Genomic DNA, 12,268 nt, shown 5'->3' on the forward strand with positions numbered 1-12,268 from the left:
CATGGGTTGTCTCTCCCGAGTGGTACTGCTGCACTGCCCCATCATCAGTGAGAACCCACGCGACAAGAACCACTGCACTGCCCCATCATCAGTGAGAACCCACGCGACAAGAACCACTGCACTGCCCCATCATCAGTGAGAACCCACGCGACAAGAACCACTGCACTGCCCCATCAACAGTGAGAACCCACGCAACAAGAACCACTGCACTGCCCCATCAACAGTAAGAACCCACGTGACCAGAAAAACTGTGTAATTTTTTATTTTAAAAGTTTATATAGCGCTATCGGTATCGGAGCGCTTTACATACACTGTAAAAAAACAGAAGGAAATTGCATTACATAGTAGGAAGGCAGTAAGGAAGCAAAACAGAGCTAAAACAAGCATTGGCATAGCCAATTGATCTCGCTTTTGGGACCTTGTAAGTGTTTAGCCATGCAATAGTTGATGTTGTTGAACCAAGGATATTGTGCTGCATACCAACTTATAAGGTCCCAAAAGCGAGACCTATTGGCTCTGCCAATGCTTGTTTAGGTTTCCTCCTGGTATGTCGAGGAAGACCGGTTTTAAACCCCATGGCGCCGCTCACCGCGCCATGTCGGTGATGGGCCGCACCTTGTGTAAGTGTGGTATCTGAAAGAGACACGTTAGTGATAGATTCCTTTCCTTAGATTATCCCCAGGCGTCAGACTGGATCCGGAGAGTTTTCGTCAGTAGTACCCATGCGCGTCGGTAGGTGTCGCCATGCGGCTCCCCGTACGTCGCTGGCGTCGTAGCTGCCGAGATGACTTCGTTGGAGCTACTTTGATGCGCCCACGCGCGTTGACGTCAGTTCTTTCTTTTTCCGCGCCAGCAAGCGCAGATCCGAGAGAGAGTGGTACTCCTAGTTATTACTTTAACTTGTTTTTTGAGAACTTGTTTCTCTTGTTTTGTCGAGTACTCGACTCCTGGTGCAGTAGGGATGCCCGGGTTTAAGTCCTGTAGGGCCTGCTGTCGGAACATGTCGGTGGCAGACCCGCACGACGTGTGTCTCTTCTGCTTGGGGCACACCCATGACCCTGAGGTGTGCCCCGATTGTCGGGCTATGGCGCCGAAAGCTTTGCGGGAGCATTCCCGAAAGTTGTTGAAGGCCCGGCCATCAGTTCCGCGCCAATCGAGGTCCCTCTCCCGTGGGACCGGTCGCGGAGCCGACATCATCGCTCGTCGGGGACAGGTGAGTGAAGGTGCCATAAAAAGTCGAAGAAGCGATGTCGCTCTTCATTTACCCCTCACCGGTCGCGGAACGCGGTGGATGGGCGGGTGGTCACTCCCCCGCGGCTCCGGTGGAGCCTGTCGTTGCCTGCGGTCTACCCACCTTTCCCGGGTCCGCACGCGACGCAGGAAGAAATACAGGTATTCCTGTCGGCCATGCGCCGTTTATTTCCCATGTCAGATCCCTCCGGAGCGCCTTCGGGCCCCGTGGACCCGTGGGGTGGTTCTGCCCCCGTGCCGCCGCCTTTGGCCCCGGCTAAGCCAGCACGATACACTGCGGTGCCGCCGGCCCCGGCCTCTGCGCCGCCGCCGTGTACGGCGCCAGACTGCGTCGGACCTGGATTGGTCTATTACCCCCCCGATTCCCATTCCAGGTGGGGAGTTTATCCCATTTCCACGGGCACCTCGTCCTTACCGGCCTCTTGAACAGCTGGTGGACGAAGGGGAGTACTGGGAGGGGTCTGAGGACCCTCTTGCAGCTCAATGCGAGGATGACCCGGAGTGGGAGGGTGATATGGAAGGTCCAGGCGATCTGGATTTCTCTCCACATCCTGGTACACTGTCCCCTTCTTCTGTGGCTACGGAGGAGGTTGGAACTTTTTCAGTGGTATTGCGTAGGGCGGCTGAGGCTCTTAACCTCGAGCTCCCTTCTGTGCATATCAGGACCAATCTCCTGACCGAGGTACTGCAGCCAGCGTCCTCCTCCGCAGAGCCGCTGCTGCCCTTCAATGGCGCACTTACTGACATCCTGTTGAGCACCTGGAACAAACCTAACACGGGGTTCCTGTAGATAAGGGTGTGGCACGCTGCCATCGCCCGGTGCCAGGTGACCCCAGCTTTCTCACACGATACCCAACGCCTCAGAGTCTGGTTGTCCAGGCTTCTGCCTCGCCGAGCGTATTCCCTTTTGCTCCTCTAGACCAGGAATCTAGAACTCGAGCAGTTTGGGAAAAAGATTTTCACTTCTGCCAGTTCCGGGTTGTGGGCGGTGAATACTGCGTGCCTGTTGGGCCGCTATTCACATTCTGTGTGGGACACCGTGGCACAGGTGCTGCCTCAGTGCCCTGTGGAAGCTCGGGCGGTGCTCTCCCAGGCCATTGCCGAAAGGAGAGATGCTGCTAAATTCACTATCCGTTGTGGACTTGACACAACCGATTTCCTCCGGCAGGGCACTTTCCACAACGTTGGCGCTCCGCCGTTATGCTTGGCTCAAAACTACTGGCTTCTCCGGGGATGTCCAGAACACTTTGTTGGACATGCCCTTTGTTGGACATGCCCTTTGATGGCACACGCCTCTTTGGTGACAAGGCGGATAGCACCCTGGAACACTTTAAAGACTCTCGGGCTATGGCCCAGTCCTTAGGGCTTGCCACCACGTGCACCCCCTCGGGTCTGCTTTTCGCTCCTTTCGAGGTCAGGGTCGAGGCGCCCAAACGCGTTCCTTTCAGAACCGCCGGCCAGCGCAGCCGCAGTCTCAGTGCAGCCGCGGTCGTGGGGCCCGCCGTGGTGGGTCCCAAGGCCAGAGGGCGGGTCAATCCACCAACGCACCTGCCACCACCGCCTCAAAACCTTCCTAGTCCGGTGTTTCAGACCCACCAGTCGCAGGGTTCGCCATCACCTCCCCCACTGACGCAACATCACTTCGGACAGGTGGGTTCTGCAGATAGTCCGAATGGGCTACTCCCTCCCCTTCGAGTCTACCCCTCCAGCCATGCCACCTCAGTACCACCGCATGTCGGGGGATCACTTGTCACTTCTCCAGCAGGATGTTGCGGCCCTCTTGGCCAAGGGGGCCATCAAGCGCGTTCCGACGCCAGAAGTAGGTCATGGTTGTTATTCCCACTACTTCTTGGTTCCAAAGCAGGACAAGGACCTACGTCCTATCTTAGACCTCCGTAACGTCAGTCGCTTCCTCCGGAAGGAGAAGTTCAAGATGCTTACGCTTGCACAGGTCTTGTCTGCCCTAGACCCACAAGACTGGCTGATAGCGTTGGACTTGCAGGATGCTTATTTTCATATCCCCATCCTGCCAGCCCACCGGCGTTACCTACGGTTCACGGTAGGCCACAAGCACTTTCAGTTCACCGTGCTCCCTTTCGGCCTTACCAGCGCCCCTCGGGTGTTCACCAAGTGATGGTGGTGGTCGCAGCTCATCTGCGCAGATCAGGGGTTTCAGTCTTCCCCTATCTCGACGACTGGCCCACCTCCTGCATTTGCTGGGGTTTTCCATCAACGTACCGAAGTCGCACCTGATTCCCCCTCAGAAGCTCTTTTCATCGGAGCGGTTCTGGATACAGCGCAGTTTCGGGTTTATCCTCCCGAACAGCGAGCCCGGGACATTCGGGCTATAATTCCTATCTTTTGGCCCTGGTCCTGGGTTTCGGTCAGGAAGACCCTGAGGCTGCTGGGCCTCATGGCCTCCTGCATCCTGCTGATCTATCATGCCAGATGGCATATGCAGGCTCTGCAGTGGGACCTGAAGTTCCAGTGGACGCAGCATCGGGGAAACCTGTCCGACTACGTCCAAATCTCGGAGGGCAGTGCACAGGACTTGCAGTGGTGGCTCACGGACCAGCGTTGGGTCAGCGACAGATCCCTCTCCCTTCCCCAACCGGAGCACACAGTAGTGACGGATGTGTCCCTCCTGGGATGGGGCGGCCACCTGGGAGAGGCTGAGATCAGAGGCCTCTGGTCTCCGGCGGAGTCCAAGCTCCATATCAACCTTTTGGAGCTCAGGGCGATCCTACTTGCACGGAAAGCATTCCTTCCCTCAAGGGGAGAGTGGTGCAGGTGTTCACAGACAACATCACCGCCATATGGTACTGCAACAAGCAGGGAGGGGTGGGGTCGTGGACCCTATGTCAGGAGGCTCTATGTCTCTGGACATGGCTGGAACGTCACGGCATTTCCTTGGTGGTTCAACACCTGGCAGGTACCCTGAACGCCAGGGTGGATGAACTCTGCCGCAGGTGCATGTTGGATCACGAATGGCGTCTTCACTCAGAGGTGGCACAAGGTCTCTTTCAGCAGTGGGGAGAACCTTGGTTAGATCTATTTGCCACCTAAGAGAGCGCGCAATATCAGCAGTTCTGCGCATTGGAGTTTCCAAGGCGGCACTCTCTCGAACACACTTTTTGTCGCGAGTGGAGTTGCGGTCTATTGTACGCCTTTCCGCCTATACCACTGCTGCCCAGAGTGCTGAAGAAGATCAGACGTGACCGGGCCCAAATCATTCTAGTGGCACCGGACTGGGCTTGAAGAGTTTGGTATCCCGAGCTACTCAGTATGAGCGTGGATCCCCCGATCCGACTGCCTCTTCGGGAGGATCTCCAGTTGCAGCAACAGGGGACAGTCCTCCACCCGAACCTGTCCAGCCTCCACCTCGCGTGGAGATTGGGCGGCGACAGTTGATTCCCTTTGACCTGCCTCCTGAAGTCTGTAATGTGATTCTGGCAGCCAGGCGTCCCTCCACTAAAACGGTATACGCCTGTTTGTGGAAAACATTTGTGGCATGGTGCACAGCAAATGCTGTAGATCCTCTTTCTGCTCCTCGTTCTGCGGTCCTATTGTTACTTCTCTCTTTGGCCCAGCAGGGCTCTGCTCTGGGCACTATCAAGGGCTACTTTTCTGCTCGTTCAGCCTTTCTTAGGCTGCCTGATCAGCCCTCTCTTTTCAAGTTCCCAGTTGTCAATAGATTTCTCAAAGGCATTACTCACCTTTTCCCTCCTATTCCTTTTGTGATTCCTCAATTGAACTTGAACCTGGTTCTCACATACTTAATGTGCGCTCCATTTGATCCTCTTCATAACTGTCCTTTGTGGTTATTAACTTTGAAAACTGTCTTCCTGGTGGCCATCACCTCCGCTCGGCGGGTGAGTGAGCTCCAGGCTCTTTCCTGTAAATCTCCTTTCCTGGCGATTCATCCAGACAAGGTTGTGCTTCGACCGCGTCCCTTCTTTCTACCAAAAGTAGTGTCTGCCTTTCATCTCCGGCAAACTGTCACTCTGCCCACTTTCTTTCCACCTCCGCACCCTTCAAGAGAAGAGAAGAGAAGAGGAGAGGCTCCACCGTCTGGACCCAAAACGTGCGCTTTCGTTCTATCTCAACCGCACTCAACAGTTCGGGTGGATGACCAGCTCTTTGTTGGCTACGTGGGCGCCAAGAACGGCCGGGCTGTGCACAAGCGAACTATATCCAGATGGGTTGTCATGTGCATTAAAGCCCGTTACTCTCAGGCTAAAAAGGAACCGCCGGTTGGGCTGCGCGCCCATTCTACCAGGGCAACAGCAGCTACTACAGCATTGGGGGGCGGTGTCCCCCTGCAAGACATCTGTCAGGCAGCCACTTGGGCCTCATTGCATACTTTAACTAAGCACTATTGCCTTGACAGTCCGGTCCGGAGAGACGGCTTCTTTGGCCGTTCGGTTCTCCGTGACTTTCTGGTGTAATCTCACTTCACAGACCCACCACCGGGGTTGGTATTGCTTGGGTATGTATTCTAAGGTAAGGAATCTATCACTAACGTGTCTCTTTCAGATGCACAAGTTACTTACTTGTGTAATGATATATCTGTAAGAGACATTAGTTAGTGATAGATTCCTTACCACCCGCCCCTCCTCCCCGTTCTGCGAACTGTTCTCTAGGGTTCAGGTCATCCCTTTTAGGGCCCTGTGAGACAGTGGGTTTCTGTTGCAGTAAACCCACCCCCCCTTTTTTTTTTGTTGCCAGACTATTGATGCTCTTTGACTTGATGTGCTCTGGGGCCCTGCCAATCAGGACCCCAGGGCCTGTTTTCTTTCCCCAAAACAAAACCCCATTGGCAACCCTGGCCACAGGTAGGTCCCTGGTAAATGGTGCCCCATGTACCCAGGGCACTGTGACCAGAGAAGGCTCTTAAGGGCTGCAGCACCAATTGTGCCACCCTTAGGCTCCCTGTACCTTTTCATAAACACACTGCCTTGCAGGCTGCGTGTCTTGGTGCAGATCAAAAACAAGGAGTCGACATGGCACACATCCCTGTGTGCCATGCCCACAAATCACTGCCCTGGCATACATCAGTCACCCCTCTAGCTGGGTGCCCTATGCCAGTGGTGAGCGTACAGGTGCATGAGCCCTGTACCCCTACAGTGCCCAGGTCCATTGCTGGGCCCTGTAAGTGCAGTGCTGGCATTAAGAGTATATGGTGCTGGGAGGTTGTCATTACGAACTCCACAGAACAATAATGGCTACACTGAAGACTGGGAAGTTTGGTATCATACTTCTCAGCACATTAAACCCACACTGATGCCAGTGTGGGATTTAATGTAAAATGCACGACAGAGGGCATCTTAGAGATGCCCCCTGAAACTCGACCAACTACCAGTGACCTGACTGAGTGGCTGCGCAGGCTGCCACCACCAGACATGTTTCTGGACCCCTGGGTCGAGAGCCTGCCGCTCTCGGGGCCTGAAACAATGCACATCCTGGGACGAGGTGCCAAGCCTCCTCCCCCAGGATGGGCAGGGTTCACGAAGGAGAAGCTTCAAAGGCATGCCCCCTTTGTGAGCCTCTCCCAGACCATTTGCTGCTTTCAGCAACTGGTCCCCACTGGTTCTACCCCCCACTTTGGGTGGGAGAACCGGCGGGAAAAACAAGTGAGGAAGAGAGGTGTGCCCACCTCTGCCAACTCCACCCCTAAGGTGTGGGAGGCGAGGTGAAGCACAACCTTGAGTCCCTGCCATCTTGAGGATGGGGGGACCCAGCCAACCAGGGACAGGCTCCTGCCCCCTCCCACTGGAGAGTAGCAGAATAGGGGGTTTACCCACCCCAGGGAAGGGACCCATTGGTCCCTGCCCTTGACCTACCTGTAATGCCCCTAAATTTAGTATTTAGTGGCACCCTGAACCTTCCTTCCTCAGATCCAGCAACCACAAGAAAAGAAGGACGAGTAGCCGTGCAGAGCTAACAAGAGGACTACGCCCACTGACTTGTCCCCAGCCCTACAGGCCTGTCTCTCATCGAACCTGCGAAACCCCGGCGTGTCCAGCGGCCAGCAACCTCAAAAACCCCCGAGGACCTGCCTGCATTCACTTTCCAAGCCGTTTCTCCTGTGAACACCGGACGTGTTTAAACTGCAGCTTCTGGTGCCAGCCAGAAAAACGCGAATCCAGCACACTCTGCACCCGTCGAGCCCGGCCCGTGTTTGAGTGAACAAACACCGCGATGATGACCCCCCCCCCCCCCCCCCCCCCCCGGCGATCCTGCCCTTAGATCCGGCGACCCCTGACCTGCCTCAAGCCTCCAGACGACGCCTGCAGCCTCAATCCAGAGGACCCGCCCCCTACCACGACCAGAGCAGGTAAGAAAATCCGACGTCCAAAGGCACCCCTGCACCCGACGCCCCACGGCCTTGTGTGCCCAACCTAGCAGTGCCTAACCATCCCTCTACATCCCAACTTACCCCTCTAAGTGGTGGTCACTCCTGGAAGATCCTCGTCCCTGAGCCTGCGGTGTTTCTTTGTCCCGGTGAATCCCTATTGTAATCAACAGGGCACCCGACCTCAAAACAGCACCCTGCCCCCGGCTGCCCCAGCGCCGTTCAGGGTGCCCTTTTTGTGATAACTTGGTCCCCAACTTGCCCTGAGCTTAACCCTAGGAGCTTTGCTCCCACAACCCTGTGGCCTGCTTGCCAGCCGCCATCAACAGGAGCTCCCCTATCCTCCTCAGGATAACATTGGGTCTCAACACTCTGCACCCGGCCATCCGAGTGCCGCTGAGGGTGCAACAGCAGTGCATCACTGACCCTGGAAGTCCCCTGAGGCTAACCCCAGAACCCTATCTCAAAAGACCAATTACTTACCTTGAAACTGATAACTCATTTTTCCTCACAGGATAAAAGTTTTTGTGTCGAATTTTGAAAACTAAGACTATTCCTTAAAAATCGCACAAATAACCTAACTGAATTTTTTCAAACGTTTGCAGGAAAAACTAACTAAAAAGTAACTTACGTGTTAATTGAATTTCCTTCTATAGGGTAACATTGGGGGTTCTTTGTGAAAAAGTTTTTGTCTCATCTTTTGAAATACAAGAATATTCTTTAAAAATCGTACAAACTACAAAAACGTAATTACTTACCTGTTTTAAGTAGATGTCCCAGTGATGAATCTAGGAGTCCAGCATTGGATTACAAAAGTAACGTTAAAGTAACTTACCTGTTAAGTGAATTTCCTCCCATATGATAAGATTGGTGATTCTATGTGAAAAAGTTTCTAAGTGTCAACTTTTGAAATGTAATAATATTCTTTAAAAATCGTACCTCTAACTAAAACGCTTTTTGTTCTGTTCAACTGCCTCTATTTAACTGTATTGATAGAAAACGACCAGTAGAGGTCATTAAAATACCAGAATTGCTTTCTGCTGAGGGATTTTCTTTTTAAAACTTTTCTAGCAACTGCCTCTATTTAACTTTCCTGATAGAAAATGACCGGCAGAGGTCAGTAAAACACCAGAATCACTTTAGCGTTCTCCAGATTCCAGTCCATAGAAATTGTCTTCCACGAGCACCCGTAGAAAATAATATATTTTTCAAATCTTATATTTTCAGTGATATGACCACCGAAGGCCCTGATTTATATTAAAAACAGAGCTTTGGACTATATCATTTCCCGCTGAAAGGCAATATTTCTCTCCATGTGTTCCCATACCTGGTACGCAGTTTGGTGCTTACTTTCCCTCCATGTTCAAGAACAGTTGATATTTCAGCACCCAAGCTAATGTGCTGCATAGCTAAATACATATAAGGTCCCAAAGGCGAGACCGATTGCTATACAAATGCTTGTTGCAATTGTATGTTTCAATGATATGCAAATAAATTGAACTTTTGATTCATATTACTGAACCTTCAATCTCATATTGTATATAGGGTCATCAGTTCATAAACACCAGTACAGCAACAATGCAGTGGCTGATATTAACTTGGATAATGTTTGCAAGAAGGGAAATACTCTTCTGTGGGATTTGGTTCAAGATGATGATGCGGTAAGTTAATTTTCAGAGGTACAAATGTTTGTGCCTTTGCTATGTCACATTACAGCGGTTTCTTCTTTAAAAAATTAGAAATGTCCAGCTAAATTTGGGGCTACGTGGCAATATGCAAAGATCTAAAAATAATCAAGCTGAAAATTGATGGTGCTGTTTTCTCCCTGTTTCTCCAGATTCATCTCTCTGAAGGATTAATTAATGAAGCAGAAAAACTCCTATGCTCCTTGGTTTGCTGGTTTACTGACAGACAAATCAGAATGAGATTTATTGAAGGCTGTTTAGAAAACCTTTCTAACAATAGGTAATGGCCAAAATGTTTTATTAAATACTCGCAATAAAACAAGTTTGCTGCAAATGTTGTAGTTTTACAGCTTGTTTACATACACTCTGTACAATTTCGTGCACATTGTTATCATGGTTAAAAAAACTTTATTTCGGCACTATCTGCATACGCCATATAAGGACATAGTATAAACAACAAAATAAATCAAGAGACAATTCTTAAAATGAACTCTCCAAACGCATTCAAATTAATAATACTGATCGAGTAATTTTACAAACATTCTTTCCCTTATACAGATTTGCTTTACAAATGATAAAATACAATGTATCAGGAGACACTTAGCTATTAAAATTAACACTCCAAGGACCTACAAATACAGCAATTGTAAGACATTGTCTTCAAAATACAGATTGCTTTACAAATAAACGATGCAACACTAAATCAGATCGCTGGAGATATTCCATAGCGTACAGAAAACGCATAGCAGCTTTATGGTTCCTGATGATGTATGCAATTAAAATAAGTTTTAAAAATTGCGTCCTTATATTTGAATAAAACTGACAGAAAAACATGAAATGTAAAGTGCACTGTTTAGAATTTCTGTCACATGGGAACGGAACTGTCATTAGATCCCATTGATTTATGTTCATAAAAGAGACAAGGTGGTGTACATTACTCAACCGTAGTCTAGTCAAAATTTAGCAGTGTTGTGGATTTGTCAGCCAGGTTAAATCCGGTTGAAAGCCTACGAGTAAAGTATAGGACACATATGTTACCTGCCGTTTGTTCCATTACATCAGGCAGAGGCTCTCTTTCTTACCCTTGTGTCTAGCAAGGCAACCTTCATTGCCAACTTCTCTAACTTTAGAATCTTGACCAGGTCTTCAAGCCCAGAGAAACCAAACACTGTTCTCAGGGTCTTGGTGATAAAAAAAGAAAAACACAGCCACAGAATTTTAAGGACCTGATATAAGGTTAGGCGATCCTGTATAATTACCATTGTTAGTTTAGTCTCAGGTTTGGCCCATACAGTGCTCCAGAAGGTAATGGGTTTAGATGACAAGATGTCTTCCAGATGGTTCAACCCTGCTTCCCTATGCATAATGGTGGACGATACCGAGAAAGTGGTACACAACAAACTTGTTAAAAAAGGTGTTTTCCTCAATCGGTTAGAAATTACTAGACGCATGGCCCGCACACCTTGCCATAGGTTGCAGCAGAAAGAACCTTTGCTTTAGAGGGTAACCATCCCTTCAATGGGTCAGCTGCCAAGGTTTCTAGAAAATCTAAACACCAGCTTGCTAACTCTTTTCATCTTAAGCTGGGTATTATGAATATGATCAACCCAAGTGCCCTTTCTAGAAAAAAGCATGCATAAGTAGCAACAGGTTCTTAACCTTGTATATCTGAGCGCCCTCAAGATGGATGATCTTACCTTCTTGGGGGTTTCCCTGCAGGATATTATAAATGTCTTTTATTTTTTCTTTTAAAATTTTCTGAAAACCATCAAATCTGCAAAGGAGTCTATTACTCTCTGCATCTTGACCACGGTCCTTGGCAAAAGTACTGCGTCGTCAACATAAAGGAGCATGAGGACTAAGCGTCCGGCAACAGTTGGCGCATCATCCTGCAGGAACTGTAAAGTGTCATCGACCCCATTTATAAATAAAGAAAATAAAAAGGGAACCAATAAACACCCCTGACATACGCCTCGCCCAATCCTAAAAGAGGGTGACAGTTCGCCAAAAGGGCCAAACCGAACATTAGCTTAAAGATTCTCATAAAGCTGAGCAAGGAGACAGGCAATATCCATGTGAGCCCCATAAGAGAGCAAGGTGTGCCACAGTGATCTACTAGAGCAAACGAGCTAGTGAGGTCTGAAAAACACAGATGAAGTGATCCTGACCTTTTATATTTCCCAATCAAGAGCTCGAGATTTAGACCTCGCTTCACTGTCCCAAGTCCCTTCCTGAATCTATACTGGGCCTCGGACAAAATGATGTGGCCAGTTGCCTAATCCTCGTGTCTCCTTAGGGCGACCCTGCCTAGAGTTTTGCAGAAGAATCTAGAAGGGAGGTGGGACAGTAGCATTTCGGGTCTGCTTTATCAACTTTCTTCTATATAGGCACTATGACAGACTAAGCCCAGGAAGAAAGGAAAATACCCTTAGCTGCCACATTAAAAACATGAGTAAGTATTGGGCCCCACAGATCTCCCATTCCTATAAAGGTATTGGCTGGGATCCCATCAGGTGCAGGAGCTATCCCTTTAGCACACTTATGCATTGCGTCCAAGATTTCATCTACCATGGATACCAGGGGCGAGGTACTAATAGAAATAAAACTCTTGACCAGATTATTTGTTCCCTCACCATCCTCACTATTGAAACCACACAACCAGCTTGCTGAATGACAACATCTTTGAATGTTAAAATGCCCTGCCCATACAATTGGACAGACAGATTTGAATTGCAATAGAAATGCATCCAGGTCCTTTTTTAAGGCTCTTACGACCTCTCTATGCCTAGAGTCAAATATGTTATAATAATTCATAATAAAAATTACGTTCGACCTCCTTAAAATTCAACTGCACAAAGTGCTAATAGGGAGAGGACGTGACCGATCTCATCATCGTGACAGATAGTGTGTTGGAGTTCAGCATCTCTTGCCCGCCTTTCGCTCGTCTGGCCGGGGGCGGAATAACTGGAGTAAACAT

At 49.8% G+C, this 12,268-nt stretch overlaps 1 protein-coding gene across 1 annotated transcript in view; it reads left to right on the plus strand.

Moving 5' to 3' along the window:
• The window catches only part of USP34 (ubiquitin specific peptidase 34), a 2,509,780-nt gene that overhangs the window by 269,908 nt on the left and 2,227,604 nt on the right, over positions 1 to 12,268 (plus strand). The window contains exons 16-17 of the mRNA XM_085612349.1: positions 9,152 to 9,267; positions 9,444 to 9,571. Of these exons, the coding sequence (XP_085468475.1) occupies positions 9,152 to 9,267; positions 9,444 to 9,571 (244 nt within the window). The remainder of the gene's footprint in view (positions 1 to 9,151; positions 9,268 to 9,443; positions 9,572 to 12,268) is intronic.

This window comes from Triturus cristatus, chromosome 6, assembly GCF_964204655.1.
Source record: "Triturus cristatus chromosome 6, aTriCri1.1, whole genome shotgun sequence".
Lineage (NCBI taxonomy): Eukaryota > Metazoa > Chordata > Amphibia > Caudata > Salamandridae > Triturus > Triturus cristatus.